This window comes from Nycticebus coucang, chromosome 2 (assembly GCF_027406575.1).
Source record: "Nycticebus coucang isolate mNycCou1 chromosome 2, mNycCou1.pri, whole genome shotgun sequence".
Classification (NCBI taxonomy): Eukaryota; Metazoa; Chordata; class Mammalia; order Primates; family Lorisidae; genus Nycticebus; species Nycticebus coucang.
Genome location: NC_069781.1, coordinates 32,274,567 through 32,298,524, shown reverse-complemented (window position 1 = coordinate 32,298,524; position 23,958 = coordinate 32,274,567). Strand labels below are relative to the sequence as shown.

Sequence of the window (23,958 nt, the reverse complement as noted above, 5' to 3'; positions counted from 1 at the left end):
GCCAAGTCCAAGAACACTGAAACAGTTCACAGGTAAGGCCTTTCCGGTTTGCAGTCTCACTGCTGCTTGTACTTACGGTTGTCAGCATGATTAGGTCGATCGAACCACTTGCCAGTTTTCCACTGTTTTTGTCCTCCTCTTGGGGTCCAAAAGTCCCTTGCTGGCTCCCTGTGTCCTCAAAGGGATGATTATAGGCAGATCCCACCGGCCAGAGATGCCTGGAGTCTTGTCTCCCCAAACTCACTGTTCCCAGTTGCAGGGAAGCTGTTACTTGGCCACCATCTTTAATCTCTCTCTCCCAGACAAGTATAAATTTTCTAACAAGAAATATCTGCTTCTGTACTCTGAGAACGTCTAGTCTGCAATGCCCCTTCCCCCATAATCCCTAAATCAACCTAAAACAGAGATTGCGTAGGGAACAGAGTAGCCAGCCAAGCTGCTATATTCTTCGAAGCACCTCTCACAGTAGGGTGAAAGAGACTGAGAACAGATAAAAGTATTGTATTTTGTTATACAAAATTGGATACTGTATCATGCACCTTTGTAAATAGCCGGGCATTGTGGCGGGCGCCTGTAGTCCCAGCTACTCGGGAGGCTGAGGCAAGAGAATCGCCTAAGCCCAGGAGTTGGAGGTTGCTGTGAGCTGTGTGAGGCCACGGCACTCTACCGAGGGCCATAAAGTGAGACTCTGTCTCTACAAAAAAAATAAATAAATAAATAAATAAATAAAAAAGAAATTATAGGATTTGCAGCCTTCTAATGAAGGCTGCAAAACATGGAGAATAGTTCATGTGTTTGTTAAATGAAAATCATATGTAGCTATTTGTTCCACTTTATAACTATAAAAATATGTACATGATTTTTTTTGAACAGAGAGATATTTTAAACGAATGGATTTCAGTGTTTGCTTACCAGTTTACTATTTGGCTTTATCTTCAAATATAGATTGTTTGTGGTACTACTGAAAATACCTTTAATATTATTTTGATCAGAATTTGTAATATATAATCCAGTCATGGATATTGAATAAAATTTTTCTAATCTCTTGGGGCATTTTTTGTGTTTAGTTTTGAAACTTGCAGTAGAAATAACAGCCATTAGCATTTATAAGCAATCTGGTAAAATAGTAATCTTGCCATCAATACACTATTTTTAAAATTCAAGTCTGAGAACCCAGGGGTCTGCACATAAACTCTAGGAATTTTATTCCCTACTTGGGAATCCAGAAGTTCTGTGATAAAATCTGTCAGCCACAGACCAGGAAGACCTCTGTAATCAAATAAAGTTAGGTTGATTAGCTTGTAGCAAGAGCAAACAGCCACTGTGGGGAACTTTTACATATTTCAGGGGGAAAAAAAGAACTAGAAAGGTCTGTTATAAGATTTGAACTAAAGTCAAGATTGCAAAATGTTACTGTGGTGGAGTGTGAATGCCACAGGGCATAGAGTGAAAAGTTGTAGTTTGTCTGAATCCAACAGTGTCTAAAAAAGGAATTGCACACCATGACAAGTGGGACTTATTTCAGTTATACATAGCTAGTTCAGCCTTAAAATCAATCAATGTAATATACCATACCAAAAAACTAAAGAAGAAAATCATAGCATATGACTAGACACAGAAAAAAATGACAAAATTCAGCACTTTTTCAGGATAAAAACTCTCAGTAAGTTAAAAATAGAAGGAAATTACCTCAACTTAAGAACATCTACAGAAAACCTATATGTTAACCTTAATAGTGAAAGACTGGCTGTTTTTCCCTTGAGATTAAGAAAAAGGCAAGGATGTCTGCTCTCGCTTCTCTGATTCAACCTACTACTAGAAGCTCTAGTCACTGCAGTATGGCAGGAAAAATAAAAGATATGCAGATTGAAAAGAAAGAAATTTTTTTAGTTGCCTTCATAAATGATATGATCGTTTACATAGATAATACCCAGAAATCTATTTAAAAAACAAACAGAACATTCCTGGAGCTAATAAGTGCGTTTAACATGGTCACAGTGTAAAGATTAAGACCAACACCCCAAAGTCATGTGCATTTCTGTATTCTAACAGCAAACATATGAAAACAAAAACACAACAGTATTTACAGTCACTCCAAAGAAAACAAAGCACATATATATATTTTTTCACATTATGACTTGAAACCAACGTCTTATAACTGAAAATGAGAAGGATCATTTCGCCCAATATTAAGGCTTACTTTACAACTATAGTAACTGTTCCCTGCTGAATTGTATTCCCTTCTATCCCTCAAAATTTGTGTGCTTAAGTCCTAACTCCCAGTACTTCAGAATGTGAAAGTATTTGGAGATAAACAGCTAATTAAAGTAAAATGGGATCATATGGGTGGATCCCAATTCACTGGTGACTGGTTTTTCTGTAAGAGGACAAGAAGAGGGATACCGGAAGGACTGGTTGAAGAGGAGGTTGCCATCTGCAATCCAAGGAGGGAATACCTCAGAAGAAAGCAACCCTGCCCACACTTGGATCTTGAACTTACAGCTTCCTGAACTGTGAAAAAGTTTCCATTGTGTAAGCCACCCAGCCTGTGTTTTGTCAGGGCAGCCCTAGCAACTTAATGCAATCATCAACACAGTCTGTATTGGTGAATGGATGCACACAGATCCATGAAGCAACCCAGAAATTGACCGGCACAAATATGCTCAACTGATTTTTGACAACAAATGATGCTAGAGCAATTGGATATACATAGGCAAAAAAGAAAAAAGAAAACCTCAACTTGAACCTCACACTTTATATAAATGAAATTTAAATTGATCAAATACTTAAATGTAAAATATAAAACTAGGAGGTCGTCACGATCTAGGGAAAGAGTTCTTTTTTAGACTTGACCCAAAAAGCACAGTTTATAAAAGGAAAAATTGATAAATCGGACTTTGTCAATTATGGGCACCTGTAGTCCCAGCTATTCAGGAGGCTGAGGTGAGGGAATCACTTGAGCCCTAGAGTTTGAGTTGCTGTGAGCTATGATGCCACAGCATTCTACCAAGGGCGACAAAGTGATACTTTGTCTCAAAAAATAAACAAATACATAAATAAATAATCCAGTTAGAAAATGGACAAAGACATGAACAGACATTCCATCAAAGAGAATATACAAATGGCAAATAAACACATGTAAAAGATGTTCAACATCAAATTATAACTACGAGTTAATCATTAACACATCTATTAGAATGACTAAAATTAAAGATAATGACAACTCTTGCGAATTGTCAGCTGTCTGGGGTGGCTCATGCTTGTAATCTTAGCACCCTGGGAGACTGAGGCAGGAGGATCCCTTGACGTCAGGAGTTCAAGACCAGCATGGACAAAGTGAAACCACATCTATATTAACAACAGAAAAACTGGCTGGGCATTTGTGATGTGTGCCTGTATTTCCAGCTATTTGGGAAGCTGAAGCAAGAAGATCACTTGAGCAAAGGAGTTTGAGGTTGCTGTGAGCCAGGCTAAGGCCACAACTCTCTAGCCTGGGCAACAGAGTAAGACTGTGTCTCAAAAACAAACAAACAAAAAACCCAATAAACAACAAAAACCCTTGCTAGTCATTTCTTTTACGGTTGTTCTTTTTTTTTGTAGAGACAGAGTCTCACTTTATCGCCCTCGGTAGAGTGCCGTGGCGTCACACAGCTAACAGCAACCTCCAACTCCTGGGCCTAGGCGATTCTCCTGCCTCAGCCTCCCGAGTAGCTGGGACCACAGGCGCCCGCCACAACGCCCGGCTATTTTTTTGTTGCAGTTTGGCCGGGTTTGAACCCGCCACCCTCGGTATATGGGGCCGACGCCCTACTCACTGAGCCACAGGTGCCGCCCCGGTTTTTCTTTTTTGAACGTATACTATGTGCCATTGTTTGTTTTTACTATGCCTTTAGTAGCATATCCTTAAACATTTTACAAAAATTTATAGTAACATCCTTCATAATAAAAAGGAATGCAATAACTAAGAAAATGCGGTAAAGGCTATGTTAACCAGTTTGATGAAAGTCTTTCAAGTTGTATATAAAACCAGCACATTGGACCCCATAATTGCGTTAATGTACACAACTATGATTTAATTAAAAAATAAATAAAACTCTAGGACAAAAATAAAATGGAATGATCCTGTCTTGATTTTTGGAAGATAGGTTTTTAGTTTTCTGCTTTCATCTTTCTTTCCTCCAGTTCTTTATTGCTTTTCTCTGTCCTTTTAATAACTCTTCTTGTATATTTGTTTTCTCTTTTTTTGTGTGTGTGTTCTTTGTAGTTGAGTTTTCTCCAACTTGATTTATTAGCAAAAACTCTTTAGCAGTTGGTGGTGGTGTTCTTAGGTCTCTAACTACAATTTACCACTAGTTTTTTTAATTTAAAGCTAATAAATTCAAATTTTTTTCCCCTAGTTAGTCTCAATAATTTAGAGAATATTTCTAGTGAATTTTTCAGGAAAAGTAACTAGGTGGCTAATTTTCTGACAATTTCAAACAAATATCTTCCCAGTGTCTTAGAAAAATGATGGTCTCCTGGTTGGAGGGTGGAAGAGTTTGTTTTGAAGCCTACAATGGGCAACCCTATAATGGAGCCAGATCCTGCTTAGCAGAAAAATCAAATTTCTGGCATATGACTTCATAAACAAAGGGAAAAGTCTCCTTTTAGAATGATACCTTCTATCATCCTGGTTGTAATTTGCTAAGAGCCATCTTTCCCCAACGTGCTAGTGGGAAACCAGGGATTATCTAGAGAGCAATCTGTGACGCTGGGAATGGCTAATATCTGTAGCCCCCCACCCACCCAGGGTGACTATTGAATACTTGAAGTGTGGCAAGTGTAGTTGAATAAGTAAATGTTTGCTTAAATTTAAATTTATTTATTTTTATTTATTTTTTGAGACAGAGTCTCAAGCTGTCGCCCTGGGTAGAATGCCGTTGTATCACAGCTCACAGCAACCTCAAACTCTTGGGCTTAAGCGATTCTCTTGCCTCAGCCTCCCAAGTAGCCCACCACTACGCCCGGCTATTTTTTGGTCATAGTTGTCATTGTTGTTTGGCAGGCCTTAGCTGCTGAGCTACAGGCACTGAGCCTGAGTTTTGATTTTTTTTTTTTTTTTCCAACCAATGGGCCTAAAAGTATACCTATTTTTTACAGGCTGTTATAAGAATGTAAGAAATCTGCAGTATCTGGAACACTGCTTAGTACATGGTAGATGCTCCGTATATAGTAACTATTGTTAATGTTATCTCCCCTTGCTTTTATTTCCACTTTTGGCATAAAACCTATCAACTTGTATTTTCCTTATAATCTCATTTAATGATTTTTCTGTAAGACTGGTATTTCAGAACCCTTCTGGGTAAAGGGCCTTATCCTCAGAATTGGTGATAAGAAGTGACCCTGGCAGAGCACAGATAAAAGGCCTATGCTTTCGAGAGAGAGGACACGGGGTTAAAACATTTCACTCAACCAAATTGAGACTCAAAGGCCAGGCTTAGGCAAGGGGTGCTGAGAAAGTCCCAGACTTCGTGAATGGCAGACAAGCTCCAAGACAGAGGGCAAGGACTAGATGAGGTTTGGCTGGGTGGAACACAAAATTTGATTAAATGAAGAAAGAAGAAAACCTTCCTAAAGAAAGAGTCAGTAAATTCAGAGAACAGGCTTTATGGGACAGTGAATAAGACCATCTGGAGCAGATGGAGTAGGAATGGGCTCTCCATATCCTGTAATGAAGCTTGGATAAGGGAAAGTAGAGAAAAGTTTTAAATAGGCACATAATGACTTCGGTAATAACTTTCAGCTTGATTGCTTCTCACTGGCACTCTACTAAGGACTGAGGTTAAACTAACAATTCATGAAGCCCCTTCAAGGCCAGAGTAGGGATTTGAGAGATTTCAGATTCCCAGAGACCTTGGAATCCTGACAGTTGCAGAACAGAGGACAGAAGCTTAGCCAACTGGGCATTGCTTGCTTAAAAAACAAGCAAACCTCTAAGTGGCTCAAGGAAGGCCACGCCTAGGAATGCTCAGCCAGTACCAGAAGTGGACACAGGAAGTCCAGGGGCAGGAAGTGCTCAAGGCCATGTGAGCAGGGGGCAATTTGGTGATGACCCAGGAAGTGGTGCTTAAAGGGCAGCGCTGCAGGCCACAGGGAGAAAGTGTGATGGGACAAGGCCGGTGTTATCCAGAAGGTTCCAAGGTATTAGAACAGGTCTTTGAGAGCCAGAGCAAAAGTTCAGTTTGATGAACTGGGGCAGGAGAGCTAAGAGTAAGGTTCTGGGAAGACATGAAGGCAATTTTTGGAACACAGCAGGGAATTGGAGACCAATGGTCAGTTCTAAACCTGGGCACCACTGTACAAGCAACATGAGAGATGTGGAGAGGAGGTGGAGCCACCACTGCACTGCTGCGGGATAGAAGGGACTCTCCATGTGGGGATGCCACAGGGCTCCTGGGGAGCTGCAGGGAGCAGAAGACAGGAGGGGAGAAGGGCCCAGTAGACTTTAAATTCTGCTTCTTAACTTATTCCTCATTTCCCTATTGTCTGTTCACCTCTGGTGACGGGCTCTAAGGGTAGAAAGCAGTTGCTGTAGTTTTACTGAGAGGAGCTTGTGTTAACCAGCGACCTTATTTCCCCTACCTTACCTCTACAAAAGCTTGGGACTCCAGTGGTTTTCTGGGCCATCCTAAATCAGGCCAGGCCAAGTCCATCTTGTTTTCACCATTTCCCATTCCCAGAATCTGCCTGGGTCAGAGAGCTCAAGCAGGGACTGCTGGCTGATGGGGCCCGAGGCCTGTCTTTTATCCTACAGAGACAGGAGGGACTGAGAGTGGGAAGGGAGCAAAGCATAGGTTGTATCTTGTTAAACTAGTCTGCTTCAGCTATAGCTTGAGTCTTAGAAATGGGTCTGAAATCCCAGCTGGTAAGCTATTTATTTCAGATGATTTGCAGGAAAAAACCCCAAAATTCCCACCAGCTAAAAAGATGGATGGGCTCTTGAGTAGTACAGAAGTAGCTGTGTTATGAAAAGTAAAAGTAAGAACACTGGAGGGAATCAAAGTTTCCTTTTTTATTGGTTTTATTTAAGGTGACATCCTCTAATTTTCCTAAGAAGTCCTGGTGGGGCCTGCTGGAAATGTCTGTTGGATTTGAAGGGTAAGGGGGTGCCTCCCTTATCCCCCCAGGGGTGTGTGTGTGTTTGGTTTGGGATTTGTCAGTCTGGGAAGCTGAGGGTTCTGGGCAGCTTGGGCCTGACAGATTTCTCCCACCTGCCTGAAATATAGCCCAGCCCAGTCTTGCACCTTCACTCTCAGCCCCTGGAGCTGTGGCCTTTCTTTCAAGTCTGGTCCCCAGGGGGCTGAGTGGGAAATGAGGACAGCTGATAAGCCTGACAGTATTGACTTTATGGGGAGTATTCAATGAATTTGCTTTCTGTAAGGAGGCTGTACTCTTATCTGCTGCCCACAGAGCCTCTAAATCCTCATCCAGGGAACTCATGTCTCTTACACAAAGACCAGAGAATAAAGAGGGAAAGGGGAGTCCCACCCCCCACCCCCTTTCTTTAGTACCTGATCCTGCCCAGCCCACCCCCTCCTCTTGCTTTCCCCACTGCCCTTGGGTTTATTGGCTGAAATAGCACTCGCAGCTCCCAGGCCTACAGAGTCAAGGCCAAGCCAGCCTTGCCTTGAGAGGTTGGCAGCTGGGCACACCGAGGGCTGTGTGCTTCTAATTGGTAACTATGGGAAGCTCACATGAAGTAGTTATGTGTACTGCTTTATGCTACAACAGTCAACATTTGCTCTGGAAGAAATACCCGCCTTGTGCCAACACTGGGTGTCTTGGAGAGGAAAGGCAGGTGTGAGTGTAAGCATGTGGGTGTTACCAAGGGGCCCTGGAGAGCTGAAATTAATTGTAAGGGAAAGGTCTGATGCTCAAGAGAAGTTTTTCTTTTCCTTCTGACTTCTCTCTCATCCAATCCTGGGCTCTGTTTGTTCCAAATAGTGGAAGGAAATAAATGCATCTTATCAGCACAGGACCCAAGTAACTTGCAGGAGAGAGATAGGAGCCAGATGTGGGTGGGGCAGATAAAAGAAAAAAACCTGGGAGTGCCCTTTACTAGCATGTGTTTAGATTCTGAATCTCAGCTTTTGGATAGAGTTTTTCTAGTAATGAAAAGAAAAGTATTCGTTGAATAACTATTGTTTCATTAGATGCCTCTGACCACCATTTTTTAGTATTTACTTCAAATCGCTAATGTTACACACATCCCTGCTCACTGTTTCTTCATAATAACCCATAACATTGATATTATTTCCAAATTACAGCTGAGAAAATTGAGTGTGGGAGAAGGTAAGTAACTTGCCCAGGATAACATATCAGAGCAGCTGCCTCCAAAGCCAAGTCAAAGGTTTTTCCTTAACTACCACACTAAACTCCCTGCCATCTGGCACTTCTCAGTACCTTTTCTCACTTAAAATCCACAGCAAATCAGTAAGGATTTTCCATTTTATAGGAAACAGGCTCAGAAGGATACCTGTCTGGGGCCACAAAGCCATTGTATATCTGGTCTGCCGAGTCTAGCGTCTCTCCTTGTCATGATGAGGGAAGATCTCAGGGAGGTCCAAAAATGATGATGAAACGACCAAGTCTCCCTTTCCCTGTGAGAGAAGACGGAAACTCATCCCTTCTACGCCCCATCCCGCTGCTCAAGTGTGATGTGGGCCACATCAGTGAATTTCTCTCTCCTCGGTACCCTGATGTCCTGTCGCTTGCTTTTTTTTTTTTTTTTTTTTGTGGTTTTTGGCCGGGGCTGGGTTTGAACCCGCCACCTCCGGCATATGGGACCGGCACCCTACTCCTGTCGCTTGCTTTTATCTGCAGCTACTTATTTGATAATTTTCCTCTTTGAGGGAGGTTGGAATGAGGAAAAGCCTGGAAGCACGTGTGAGCTTTTCACTAAGTTGCCCTATTGGCCCTGTGAATGGTGTGGCATGAATATCACCAAGAATTCACAGCTTCTGATGGTTCTGGAAAGAGGTTTGTCTAAGAACCTCTAATAAAACAGAGCCAGCTGAAGGCTGATTTGTTTCTTTGAGTATACATTTTAATATTTAACTTGTTTGGGAGCAATATATTTTATTGTCTAGGATAATTTATTGATATGTAGCTTTATAATTAATGTCTATAATTTTTCATATTGAATAAGAAAGCATGGGTAAAATACCTAGCATGGCACTTAACACTTAGGCTTGAATAATGGGAGCAGAGAATTCAGTGTCCTACCCAGAGCTGATGCTCAATGTCACTCCTGAGTCATCATCCCCTCTCACCTGCATTCCTGCCATGGCCTCCTTACTAGTCCCCACAATATAGCAGACAGAATGCTCTTTCTCCTTAAAACATAAGCCATCACCGGTGGTGCCTGTGGCTCAAAGGAGGAAGGTGCGGGCCCCATATGCAGGAGGTGGTGGGTTCAAAAAATAAGCAATCACCACAAAACCCCTTCCATGGCCCTGGAAGCATTTACTTCACAGAAACAAGCTCAGAAGGCAGGGCAGGCTGGAGACTGCTGTTGGGCTTTTGGGAGAAATAAGTCAGAGCTTTCTGAAATTCATTCAACGAATGTCTGACCACACAGGTTTTGTGGGCAGTGAGCACAGTTCCTGGAATCCAGGGATCAAAAATACTAAGTCCTTGTCCTCATGAAGTTTGCAGTGTAGCAAGTAGACTAGAATGAGATTTGTTTTGAAGAATTCAACATGAAGATGGGGACACATTTTTTAAAAAGAGAGAGTAAGAGGAATTAAAACTTACCAAAAAAAGTTTCAAATGACCAAGAATCACACCCATATACCCACGAGTTAACTATAAAGGAATGGGCACAGTTTTGTTTGGAAAATGCAAATTTAAAAACAAGGATTATAATGTTAATATAAAACAAAGTGAAATTTATGACAAAAAGCAAGACAAAGTCACTTCAATTTGATATAGGGGACAATCCTCTAAGTCTTTATACTTCCATGAGTCTTTATACTTCAAAAACAATACATCAAAAGATATAAAGATAGAAAGCAAACACTCCTGGGGAAACAAATGAGAACATACGAAAAATAATAAAGGGGGATTTTCACACAACAATCTCTTTGATAGAGCAAATAGAACAAAACTTCCCAGAATATAGAAGACTTATTTAATAGATGTGTACAGAAACATTTTACCTTTGAAACAGAGAATATGCCTCCTTTTCTAGTTCCTATGAAGCATTTAGAAAGATTGATTATATGTCTTACCAAAGAGAAAGATCTCAATAAATATCCTAAATCAAAAAACACACAGGGCTTATCTTTGACTATACTGCAACAAAATTCAAGATAAACAGCAAATGATTGCCAAAAAATGCAATAAGGAAATTAAAAAAAAAGTTTTAAAATAAAAACAGCAGACTTTAGACGTTAATAATGATGATAGTACAAATAGAAACACAGGATATCACCAAGTTATACCAGAATCAAGTTTATAGCCTGGAATGCTTTTCTTACTAAATAAGAAAGAATAAAAATAAATAAGCACTCAATCCAAGAATGGGGGTGGTGGTGGTGATGGTAGTGGAGAGGAAACAAAACAGAAATAAAAAGGACAGATTTAATAAAGAAATGGTAGAGGGGTGGCATCTGTGGCTCAAAGGAGTAGGGCGCTGGCCCCATATGCCAGAAGTGGCAGGTTCAAACCCAGCCCCGGCCAAAAACTGCAAAAACTGCAAAAACAAAATAAAAAAATTAAGCAATGGTAGAAATTAATGCATTAAAAATCATAAAAGTGATAAATGAATCCAAGATCTAGGTTTTTTTTTTTTTTTTGAGACAGAGTCTCACTTTATCATCCTTGGTGGAGTGCCGTAGCATCACAGCTCACAGCAACCTCCAACTCCGGGGCTTAAGTGATTCTCTTGCCTCAGTCTCCCGAGTAGCTGGAACTACAGGCCCCTGCCACAATGCCCAGCTATTTTTTTGTTGCAGTTTGGCTGGGGCTGGGTTTGAACCCACCACCCTCAGTATATGGGGCTGGCACCCTACTCACTGAGCCACAGGCGCCACCCCCCAGATCTAGGTTTTTTTTTTTTGTAGAGACAGTCTCACTTTATGGCCCTCTGTAGAGTGCTGTGGCCTCACACAGCTCACAGCAACCTCCAACTTCTGGGCTTAAGCGATTCTCTTGCCTCAGCCTCCCGAGTAGCTGGGACTACAGGCACCCGCCACAATGCCCAGCTATTTTTTGGTTGCAGTTTGGCCGGGGTCGGGTTTGAACCCGCCACCCTCGGTATATGGGGCTGGTGCCTTACCCATTGAGCCACAGGCGTCGCCCCGGATCTAGTTTTTTAAGAGCAATAAAACGGACAGATTTTTACAAAGCTGATGAAGAAGAGAGAAGTCATAAAAACATGAGGCATGAGGAAGAGGATAATAAGTATAGAGTTTTTTTAATTGAATAACTGTATATAACACTCTACTAATAAATGTGAAAATGTCAAAGTGTATATGTCAAAGTACCAAAATTGTTTAAGAAGAGATAGAACATGTGAAAGAACTAGAAGGATTTACTAGTAAATTATATTAAATATCAAGGACCAGCTAATTCATATGATAAATAAATTGGTGGATGCACACTCAACAAAAGGATAGAAGAAGGGCTGGATAGATGTCTGGATAAATGGAGAGAGTGATGGATGCATTGGGACCTGAATGCACAGAACTGGGGATTTATAAAAGGGTTTAAGAAGGAAGGGGGAAGGAGAAGAGTTTTCAGACTGCATAAGGCCAAAGCTTGACCTCTAGCCAAAATGACCTTGACCCACACCTGCCTGGGCTGGCAGAAATCCCTTCCAAAATCCCAGGTTTGGTCTTTCCTGAATCTGACAACCCCTGCGTACAGAACTGGAAGGCCGGTGTTCACAGGCTAATCCAGACAGATCACTTAAACCAGCAGAACCAGGAAGCCTGACATCACCCAGCCCTCCTAGCAGACTTGCCCTAGCTTTCTCAGTCCCCCTGCCCTCCCCAGGAGTTCGCAGGTGCAGTCTCTCCAGGGGGCGGTGACAGTCATGAATAGTAAGGGTTTTAGCTCAAGCACAGAGGCGTTTAGCTGCCCAAACCTAATCCCCCAATAATCGGATTATGTAAATTCCTACTTCAGCCCCTTCCACGGCAGGACCCAGCCCCTAAACTCTCCACCCTGGGAGACTGGCCTGGGAGAGGGTCTATCACTCTGAAGGATCACTGCTAGCAGAATGGTGCACCAAAATTGTTTCTCCTGCTTCTGAAAGTATAAAACCAACAATAACGCTTCAGAAAGTTTTGAAAATGAAAAAGAAGTTGTCACCTCTGGTTCCAGTGTGTCAACACGATCATGCTTCTTTCTCTGAAGTCCTTGTCCTTTCTGTCTGTACTCATCCACCTGTACGCAGATCTTTTTTCATAGCTTATCGTTGTTTCATTTAGCCTCACCCACTTCCGGTCTGCTACCCAATTGCCACAGTTCTTTTTCTGAGCGGTAAAATATGCCATTGAAAAAAACATGTCACCTCACAGTTTTTTGGCTGAGGCAAAGAATAATATAGATTCCTGGATTAAAATCTAACATGCGCTCTATCAGACTTGCCATATAATAGGGCACAGTGGAAAAAACATGGGCACCATGAAGCCGTCATTCCTTTCCACAGCACACAAAAGGAGCAGAGGGCAGGAAGAGGAGCAAACCAGAGATGTTTACTGCAAATACTAGGTTATGTTTCTGGAAGTTCCTTTGTGCCTATGTACAGATTGATCAACTGATTCTCTCCAATCTGCCCTCTACGCCATCCTCTATACTGCCACCACAGTGAGCCTTGTAGCTGTAACTAAACATATCATTTCCATGTTCCAAACGCACAGTTGCCTTCACCTGGAATGTCCTCTCCTCCACTCCTACATTTGTAATTCCTTCCCAGCCTTTACCACTCTTCTACTCAGGCGCTCAAGATACCACGGCTCCTTCCTGGGCTCGCGTGGTTTAGATGGCCCTGCTCTGGCCCTCCTTCAGCACCTCCCTAGCCCCTATGTTCCACCTTCTAGACCATACTCTGGGTATCAGGGACCCCTGAATTTCTATTTCTGTTCACATGGTCCTGAGCCTGCTTTCAGGCCCTGCACAGGGCTCCTCCTTAGGTCTATGTGGTCTGGGAGTTCACACCATACACACAAGGCCCTCCATAGAACAGGACACAGCTAGGGGCTAGAAAACAATGGGAATGGGGATGGGTTGGGGATCCCCATCTGTACCCTTAGGCTCCACAAATGGCAGAGCCAACCTTGCTTTAAGGCCTAGTTTTAATGCCATCCTCCCATGAGTAACCTCTGATACTCCAGCTAGAATCTTTTGCTGCTCTCTCTCTCTCTATATATATATTTTTTTGTAGAGACAGAGTCTCACTTTGTCGCCCTTGGTAGAGTGCCATGATGTCTCAGGACTGACAGCAACCTCTAGCTCTTGGGCTTCCGTGATTCTCCTGCCTCAGCCTCCAGAGCAGCTGGGACTACAGGCGCCCGCCACAATGCCTGGCTATTTTTTGGTTGCAGTTCAGCCGGGGTTGGGTTTGAACCCGCCACCCTCAGTATATGGGGCCGGTGCCCTACTCCCTGAGCCACAGGCGCCATCCTGCTTCTCTATTTCTAATGCCAGTTTCAACTGTCTGGATCACAGGACTACCTTGTATTTAATCACGTCATGTCCTCTCCCTTCCAATGGCTGGCATCTCCTTGAAGGCAATTACACCGCTTTCCTCACCCTCCTGCTTCCTCCCTAGAACCTAGCAATTCATACATCTTTTATATTTATAAACAAACGGTATCAGTTTATTTTGGTGGTGAGTAAGAGGGTGAGTGGGAGTAACGAATAATCCCCAAATCTCAGTAGTTTGTAACAATAAAGATTTATTTCTTACTCATATTACATGACGGCTGTGGTTGGCTATAGGTTTGCTCCATGGCATACTGTCTTTGAAAGCAACTCCAAACATGACTGAGCCCAACCAGCAATCACTCACTCTTCCAACTTCTGCTCCATCATGGCAGACATTAGGTCTGCTTACATTCCATTGAGTGACACAAGTCACGTAGCCAAGCCTGGTAATGGGGCAGGAATGGGGTCCCTCTATCTATACAGAGGCACTGCCAATTACATGGCAGTTGGTGGGGCTGTATAATCCCCTCCCAGGGAAGGCAGTCAGCAGGTGTAACAATAATAAGACTGAGCACGATAAAATTCCAGAATAATCTGACCATGTGCCGGCATGGTGCTAAATGTGTTAGCTGTTTTTTCGCCTCATTTAATCCTCACAATCCTATCATTGTCCCCGTTTTACAGATGAGGAAATGGAGGCAGAATGCTTATGTAATTTGTTTAGGATTACATAAATTTATAGACAGGAATTTCAACCTGGGTAACTCCAAAGCCCTTTGGTCTTATTTACAAAGCCGAGTGCATTTTTGAACTTATTGTGCCGAATCCTATACTAGGTCTTTCAAAGAGAGCGATACTTAGAAATTCATTAGTTTTCATTCATTAATTAACCAACCTTTGATGAGCACCTGTTCCCTGGGATTAGGATGGGGTGGGAAAGAGGCGGGCAAGATAAATAAGTTATTACTAAGTGGGGATGAGTACTAAGAAGAATAAGCAGGAGAAGGATGAGTCTGTGTGTGTGTGTGTGTGTGTAGGTGACTTTAGATATTGGTGACCAATGACTTAACTGAGAATGTGACATTTGAGTAAAGTCCTGAAGAATGTCAGCTGCTTGAGGGCAGGGACTTGTATCTGTTTTGTTTGAAGTGTGTCCCTAGTGCCTAGAAGAGGGCCTACATTGGTGTTTTTCAACTTTTTTTTAATCTCACAACACACTTGAACCTGTAGTTAAACTTCCATAGCACACTTAAATTATGTTGATCAAAAAAAAGAGTAAAAAGAAAAAATATATACTTACTGTGCTTTGAACCTCTTTTGAAAATAATTTAATTAATGATTTTTTTTAATTAAAACAAAATTTTTTTTGCAATTTTTGGCCAGAGCTGGGCTTGAACCTGCCACCTCCGGTATATGGGACCAGCGCCCTACTCCTTTGAGCCACAGGTGCCACCCTTAATTAATGATTTTTTAAATTTTTCATGGCACATCTAAGATCCTCTCACCTCACACCAGTGTGCTGTCACTGGCCTAGATCACTGTGGGCACTCAGTAGCAATTTGTTGAATGAATGAAAAGAAGTGATGGAGGGAATGGATAACTTGGGGAAGGGTGTTATAAGCAAGGAAACCTGGGAAAGGCCATGAGGCAGGAGGGTGGCTGATGTGCTCCTGAATCAACAAAGAGGACAGAGTGACTGGAGCTGAGTTAACCCCTAGGGAGAGAAGGCACCTACTGGGTATCTTGAGGGGGCCATTATAAAGGCTTCAGCATAATTCTTTCCGGGTGGACTAGGGAGCTACTGAAGAATTTTGAGCAGAGAAGAATTTTGAGCTGACTTGTGTTTCATAGGATCATTCTGAGTGAGGGGATAGAATGAGGCCAGTGGGGAACCAGGAAGACCATTAGGAGGCCCCCCTCACGGAAATAACCCGGTCCTGTGCTGAGCACTGTGGAAACAGAAGAATAAATTCAGGAATCTGTCCAGTGTAGTGATTGTTAAATGTTGCAGTGCATTCCCTGCACAGCACAATTTCCTGCGGTACTTAGTAAAAAAAAAAAAAAAAAATACAGATTTGGGACCCCGCCGCCCCAAATTCTGATTTAGTGGGTCTGGATTGTGGGTGTCCGGGTCCCCGCTCAGGATTCTGAAATAAGGGCTCGGCGGGGGTGCCCCAGGGCTTAAATAAACATCTGATGAATTAACGAGGGTACGAATTTTCCCAGGTTTGTTATGTTGCCAAAGTCTGTAGGTGAGCGGCATCCCCAGCTCGGCGGGTGGCAGGACCCCCTTCCCGCGCTCAAACTTCACACAAAGGCGGGTTCTCCTTCCTCCCCTGCTCCCATTCCGGGGCACAAGGGAGGGCTGGTCCCGGGAAACGACGGCGCAGGGAGTTCCGACGGGAAGGGGCCCAGGGCCCTGCCGAACAAAGGGCGGCGTCCTATAAATGGGGCGCGGAGGCGCGGCGTCCAGGCGAGGGCGCACCCGGCCGGCGACTGAGACAGCGACAGCCACCGCGCGAGCTCTGGACGGCTAAGAGGTGCGTCAGGTCCGGGGGGACGTGGCCCGTGGGGCTCTGGCTTAGCTCCCGCAGTCTGAGCCACCCTCGCACCTGAGAGCAGGGGTGTGGCGGCGACTTTAGAGCAGCCACCAAGGCGATTCAGAGGGAAGACCTGGGGACTTTTTCCAGGGCAGAGGCGGTGGCACAGCTCCTGGGGTGCCAACTCCCTAGAATGTTGGCGGGGGCTCTTGCTTTAATACATGATGCTGGGAGTCCTGTGTTCCCGCTGTCCCTAGCGCCATCTCCCAAGGCCCTTCGATATAGTTCTTGCATCTCTGGGAACGACTCTGGGACACCTGGCAGATGGGAAACTTCCTCCCCAGACGCTTTCCAGGACTCCGGCAATACTTAAGTCACTCGGCAGGGCAGTGTTTTGCAAGGGAGAGCTAACGTTGTTATAAAAAGAAAAGGGGGGATGCCTGGAAGTGAAGCGGGCAGACGCTTGCGCTGGTGGGCTGGGTATTCGAAGTGCCACGCGGCTTGGAGGTGCAGGTGTTGAGCGCACCTTGGAACAGGTGGCTTCTCCAGTGCGAGGCTCAGACGAACCAACCCCGCTGAGGGCGTCTTCCCCAAGAGCGGCGTTCGCTGAGTATGTCAATATTCAGAGCTGTCTAAGTGAGGAAAGTAACTCGCATAATAGTACGTATGGTGGTTATTAAAGGTACGTGTGTGTATTTGAGATATACACACCAAACAGGCTGTGGCTGGGAAGCTAACTTGAGTAGGTTTACAGACAGGTAGGGAATCTTTTGCATTTTACTTTATGCGTTTGTGTAATGCGTGATTCTTGTTTTTTCTTAAATGACCATGTGTTACTTCTATAATAAGTTTCAAAAGGCAGAGCTCTGTCTAGTGTTGGAGATTAGGCACTTTCTTCCAATCTAACTATTTAAACCACCCTTCAGCTCTCCCTTTCTGGCAAGTGTTTTCACTTACTTTCAAGAGAAAGGCGAAAGAAGGGCGGCACCTGTGGCTCAGTGGGTAGGGCTCTGGCCCCATATACCTAGGGTGGCGGGTCCAAATCTGGCCCCAGCCAAACTACAATCAAAAAATAGCTGGGCGTTGTGGCAGATGCCTGTAGCCCAGTTACTTGGGAGGCTGAGGCAAGAGAATCGCCTAAGCCCAAGAGCTGGAGGTTGCTGTGAGCTGTGATGCCATAGTATTCTTCTGAGGCCGATAAAGTGAGACTCTGTCTCTACAAAGAAACTAAAAAAAGAAAAAAGGCGAAAGAAAACACAAATGCGTGGGACCAAATACCAGGAAGAGAAATTTAAAGCCCTGTGAAAAAAGAGCTGTGCCAGTGTGATTCTGGGGCCGGCCCCATAGGAATGTGGGCCCTGGGAACACAAAAGAGTAGCATCGTCTGTTGGGGACCTTGGTCACCTTCTTGTGGGCATAACTGTATTTCTTTTCTATGGCAATGAGTTCCCTTCAGCGGTGACAACATCCATAGAGACGTTTATGCACATCTCTGTTCTTGCTGTGTTTACCCTTACTTTCCTCCAGCCCAGGCATTCTTAACTTGGGGTATCCAAGCCCCATCCGTCCAGGAATATGTAGTTAGTATTCAGGGGTCCTGTGAATTTGGATAGGGAAAATTACATCTTTACTTTCACTAATCTTTAATCTAAAGATAGCATTTCCTTTATCTATAAATGTGGGTAATGAACTACAGTAGTATTAGCAGTGGTGGTAAATTTGTCAGCAATAGAAATCATGGATACTTGCGTCTCATGTCACAGAAGTCACAGATCTTCTGAAAAACCATTTACACATCACTTCTTAGAGATTATGATAGTAAGTCTAGTTATTTCATGTGTTAAAAATGAAGCATGTGTATTCCTGTATTGCATTTTAAATTTTCTTAATGACTGCTAGATAGAACTGGTTATTTTCTATGCCTGTGTGTTTTGATTTATGCATTTAAAATCATTATTCTCAGAAGACAACCCAAGGCCTTTTGCTTTATTTAAGATCAATGTTCTGAAAAGGAATTCATCTCTGGGCTTCCCCAGACTGCCAAAAGGTTCTATGGCACAAAAAAAGGTTATGAGCCCTGACCCAGCAGGAGTCGTCAGAGGTGGCATAAGTGCATAATTACCCAGGCCTGGGGCACAGGCTTTGCCACTGATTCCCACATGGCCTGCATGCTTCACCTCTGTTTCAGCATCTATCAATTGTTGTCTGATTCTGTAGCATCTAGTGTGTTGTTGTTGTTGTTTTTTAGCTCTTATATTACTCTGAAATCCAGATTGGCAGTAATAAGTCCTTGCAACTGGAAAAACATTAATGCAATTTTCCTTTGATTTAGCAAGTACTTGAGTGATTTTCCAGTGACCTCTTCTTTGAGTTTTTCCGGGTTGTTAAATCACTGATTCTATTGCCCCCCAAGGAGAAGCTGAGTAACACACTTGAGCATAAATCAACAAGGACCCATTAAGCCTGCTAGGATGGCAGGCTATGTTTTAGAAGCTAGTCTTCTCTCCCCTGTTTCTTCTGTCTGCTTGTGCTACAGTAGGATAGAGCCATCTTAGAAAAAAATACCATAGTTTATTCTGCCTCATCTTTTTTCCTCAGAGCTTGAAAAGACCCTCCATGGAATCAGAGTTGACTTAGTGAATGAGCTAAACCCTCTTTTGACAAGAGAAGCTTGAATGTAAATTTGCACCCACAGTACTGGCCAGCGTCAGTGGGAATAAAACTGGGTAGTTCTCTTTCCATGTTAAAAATCTCCTTGATTGAGGTTTAAACGTTCATATTTTAGGTGTAGTGAGCACAGTTCTGACAACACTCATCTTTTCGTTGTAGAACCAAAGGCCAGATTATTCAGAAACGACTTAGTTTAGATAAAAGGCATTGGGTAGAGCACTGTGGCATCTTGGAGCAGAGAAAAGCCGTGGGGGCTCACCTGGTCCACCCCCTTCAGTTTTGGAAGGTCATGCTTAGCTTGGGGGCCCACTAGAATGCCCAGTTCGGTGCCGTTCCTCTGCTCCCATAGTCCCTGGGCTTCCCTCTCACATGCCAACAAAGGCAGCCTGCACTCACTATTCAGCAGCCATCCCAATACCCGGCCCACAGTGAGTAAGTGTTGGTACCCAGGATTTTGATGCAACTGGGAGTGTCTCCACAGAGAGAAGAAGGGACAAACCCTTCTTCTGGGGCTAAGCGGCTGGTGCACGGGGAGTCACACGGTGACTGTGGGCTGCTGTGCTTCCAGCTTACCAGTAGGTTCTCAGCACAGCACTGGACTCTCATCCCAGACACAGGCAGGGAAGGCAACAAGAAATAAGTGGGGGGCGGCACCTGTGGCTCAGTCCGTAAGGCGCCGGCCCCATATACCGAGGGTGGCGGGTTCAAACCTTGCCCCAGCCAAACTGCAATCAGAAATAGACGGGCGTTGTGGCGGGCGCCTGTAGTCCTAGCTACTCGGGAGGCTGAGGCAAGAGAATCGCTTAAGCCCAGGAGTTGGAGGTTGCTGTGAGCCGTGTGAGGCCACGGCACTCTACAGAGGGCCATAAAGTGAGAAAAAAAAAAAAGAAAAAAAGAAATAAGTGGGGCATATGGGTGACTGAAAAAAACTGTTCTTTGCAGTGATGGCTACTTTCCATCTGTGTAAGAAAGAAAATGCTCACGTGTATTTAGCACAGATGTGCCAGGCACTCAGTCCTAAGTCTTATTTAATCCTCACCAGAATCCTACTGATGCCCTTATCTCCATTTTCCAGAGAAGAAAACCAAGGATTAAAGAAATTAACTGATTTTTCTCAGAATCACAAAACTAGGACATTGAGAGCAGAGACTCAAAGCTAGATGTTAGTCAAAGCTGCTTTATTTTATTTATTTATTTATTTTGCAGTTTTGGGCCAGGGCTGGGTTTGAACACACCATCTCCAGCATATGGGGCCGGTGCCTTACTCCGTTGAGCTACAGGCACCACCCTCAAAGCTGCTTTAAAGAGCATAAACATTCCCAGCTGCTCGGGAGGCTGAGGCAAGAGAATCGCGTAAGCCCAAGAGTTAGAGGTTGCTGTGAGCCGTGTGACGCCACGGCACTCTTCCGAGGGCGGTACAGTGAGACTCTGTCTCTACAAAAAAAAAAAAAAAAAAGCATAAACATTAAAATTTTGTTTCTATTATGAAGTGAATAACATAGGAATACTTTCTTATGGAAACATACGCCGATACCAAAATATACAGAATAAAATGTCCACATCTCCCTTTTCTATCTTTTCCCAATTCACTGTCCTCTGCCAAGGAAGCACTGTTGACCATATTCTGGAAGGCCAAATCCTTCCAGGTATTCCATTTCACTCCGCATCTACACACATGTGTGTCTGTATACCCCTGTAAAGTGGAGCAACTGGACATGGAAATAGAGCTGAGACCTTTTCTCCTGCACTATCGCTATCGGCAAACAATTATAAATTACACCCATCGTTTGCTTTTCTCTGTTCTATTTATAGGGATACTAATTGTAATCATTTAAGGTTTACTGAGCACTTAATGTGTGCCACACGTTGAGCTAAGGTGCTCTGCGTGTGTCATTTTATGTGTCCTCACAATGATACTGTGGATGAGTACCCTGAGTTGCCCTTTAGTGATGAAGCATTTGAGCACAGAGAGGTTAGGTATATTGTTCAAGGTCACACAGCTACAGGAAGTATAGCCAAATGCCAAGCCAGGGTTCTGGATGGAGCCTGGGCTCCTAACCACCATGCAGGTGCCTCTCCTGTTGGCTAAAGGCTCAGTGCAGTGATTTTCAGCTGCTGTGCCACAGACCGAGAGGATCTTAGGTATGCTGTGAAAAATTTTTTAAAATTAATAATTAAATTATTTTTTGTAAGAAATTCAAAGCACAGTTAAGTATATTCTTGTTTTTACTCTTTTTGTTTTGATCAGCATAATTTAAGTGTGTCACAGAAGTTTAACTATAGGTTCAAGTTTACCGCAAGGTAGAAAGGATTGAAGAACACTGGCCTGGTGAAAAGGGAGAGTATTCTTATTTAAAGACATAGACACGGTGGTGCCTGTGGCTCAAAGGAGTAGGGCACAGGCCCCATATACCGGAGGTGGTGGGTTCAGGCCCAAAAGACATAGACAAGTAGAGAGTAAATAGGAAATTCAAGGAACAGAAAATAACATGTACAAAAGAGGAATATTTATTACTCTTTTGAGGAAATAGAAGAGGTCCAGTGCCTGGAGTAGCTGAGGCTGGAGCCAGCACTAGACTAATAGCAGTAAGTGAAGAACACCAAACCGCCTAGGGCTAGACTTTGCCTGTATATACTAAACGTCTCTATAGCCCATGTTACTCCTAGCCACCTGAAAAAAAAGTCACCCATGGCTCTAAGAGTTAAAAATGGCTACCTAATATTTGGCAGTATAGGCTGATAATGCTCCTGGAGTTGGAAAGATCATCCGGGGCACCCTCAAGGGGCCCACGTATCTGCTAGGCATCCCTGCCAAAGACCACCTCCACCTGCCCCTCATCTTTTCCTTTTTGTCAGGCTAACTATCCCCCACTTCTATTCTTTTTTTTTTTTTTTAGAGACAGAATTTCACTCAGTTGCCCTCCATAGAGTGCTGTAACATCACAGCTCACAGCAACCTCCAGCTCTTGGGCTTAGGCGATTCTCTTGCCCCAGCCTCCCAGTAGCTGGGAATACAGGCACCCACCACAACGCCTGGCTATTTTTTGTTGCAGTTTGGCTGGGGCCGGGTTTGAACCTGCCACCCTCAATATTTGGGACCAGCACCCTACTCACTGAGCTACAGGTGCTGCCCTGTTCTTTTTTTTTTTTTTTTTTTTTTTCCTCACTTCTATTCTTACAGCAGAGTTTCAAGACCCTTCTTCACCTTGTTCATCTTCCTTTAAATGTGGTCCAGTCTGGATTTTTTATTATTATTATTATTTTTTTTTTTTTTTTTGAGACAGAGTCTCACTTTATGGCCCTCGGTAGAGTGCCGTGGCGTCACACAGCTCACAGCAACCTCCTACTCCTGGGCTTAAGCGATTCTCTTGCCTCAGCCTCTCGGGTAGCTGGGACTACAGGCGCCTGCCACAACGCCCAGCTATTTTTTTTTTTTGGTTGCAGTTTGGCTGGGGCCGGATTTGAACCCACCACCCTCGGTATATGGGGCCGGCACCTTACTGACTGAGCCACAGGCGCCGCCCCAGTCTGGATATTTTAGCTCTTACAGAGTGGAGCCCACTCCTCCAGGTGAGGTCTGCCAGCTAAGAGGAGAACTAAACTGTCTTCTGCATCCTAAATCTTATTTTGTTAAGCAAACGTAGAATCATAGAACCCAGAATACCTACACGTACATTGTTGATTCATATTCAACTCTTGGCAGAATATATATTTTATTCACATATAAACTCAGTCCTATACTGAACCAGATTCTGAACACTTAGGAAGAGGTGGTTATAAGAAAAAGAAGTGGAGGTATTGGGATAAAACAAGCTTTTTTTTTTTAATTGTTGGGGATGATAAAACAAGCTGTTAACTAGACCAGTGGTTCTCAAACTTCCTAATGCCGTGACCCTTTTATACAGTTCCTCATGTGGTGACCCTCAACCATAAAATTATTTTCATTGCTACTTCATAACTGTAATTTTGCTACTGTTATGAATCATAATTGAAATATCTGATATGCAGGATGGTCTTAAGCGATCCCTGTGAAAGGGTCATTCCACCCCCAAAGGGGTCGCAACCCACAGGTTGAGAACTGCTGAAGTAGAGACTTCTAAACAACCAGGGAGAAAAAGGCTGAAGGGTATCATTTTTACCCTGCCCTTTCTTCTGCCACATTTTCTTCTCTGACCGAAAGGAAGATTTAAAAAACCTGAAAATGAGGAAATGAGTTTCCTAGAATCTGAGTGAAAAAAAAAAAAATCTACATCTCAGGTACTTGGCAGAACATGAGATACCGACCCAACCTCTTATAAGGCCTTGGCCCTCGGGGCTCTTTCTTTTTCCAGTCTCAGGAACTCAGATATGACCAGGAAGATCTTCACCAACACCAGGGAGCGATGGAGGCAGCAGAATGTCAACAATGCCTTTGCCAAGCTGAGGAAGCTCATCCCCACTCACCCTCCAGACAAAAAGCTGAGCAAAAACGAAACGCTTCGCCTGGCAATGAGGTATATCAATTTCTTGGTCAAGGTCTTGGGGGAGCAAAGCCTACAGCAAACAGGAGTGGCTGCTCAGGGAAACATTCTGGGGCTCTTCCCCCAAGGACCCCACCTACTTGGCCTAGAGGGCAGGACTCTCCTTGAGGACTACCAGGTTCCTTCCCCTGGCCCAAGCCACCACATTCCATAGCAGTCATCACCCAAGACGACACTTGCTCAGAAGTTACTGGCCCTCGACAGCCTTTTGCGTGTTCCAAAGTCAACTTCATGAATAACTTTTGAGGCATGAATTTAAGTTTCACAGACAATGGCTCCAGGGACAGCTGCATACAAGGTACCCGAAGGAGGCTGCAAGGAATGTCACTTTGGAATCCACCCCTGACCCCAGAGGCTTCAGGCAGAGCAGTCTTTTTTAATCCAGGCTGTGCACAAGATTTTTGGGAAACAATTTTTTTAATTTAAAAAGGTTTTGAAAATCACTGTTTTCTTGGTGTCTTCAGTTATACAAAGTGAGTTTTCTTATAATGGACTTCAGCTGAATGAGGGGAATATGCTTCCTTCAGAATATA

The 23,958-nt window shown here is 43.7% G+C and overlaps 1 protein-coding gene across 1 annotated transcript; it reads left to right on the top strand.

The window, feature by feature from the left end:
- On the top strand, positions 1-23,579 carry TAL2 (TAL bHLH transcription factor 2). Its single transcript, XM_053567007.1, has 2 exons — positions 1-32; positions 23,237-23,579. The coding sequence occupies exon 2, from the start codon at positions 23,253-23,255 to the stop codon at positions 23,577-23,579; it is 327 nt and encodes a 108-aa protein (XP_053422982.1). The 5' UTR covers positions 1-32; positions 23,237-23,252.
- The last annotated feature ends 379 nt before the right edge of the window (positions 23,580-23,958 follow it).

What these genes read in the sequence shown, in the direction of transcription:
- TAL2 (XM_053567007.1), top strand. Translation starts at nt 23,253, where the DNA reads ATGACCAGGAAGATCTTCACCAACACCAGGGAGCGATGGAGGCAGCAG.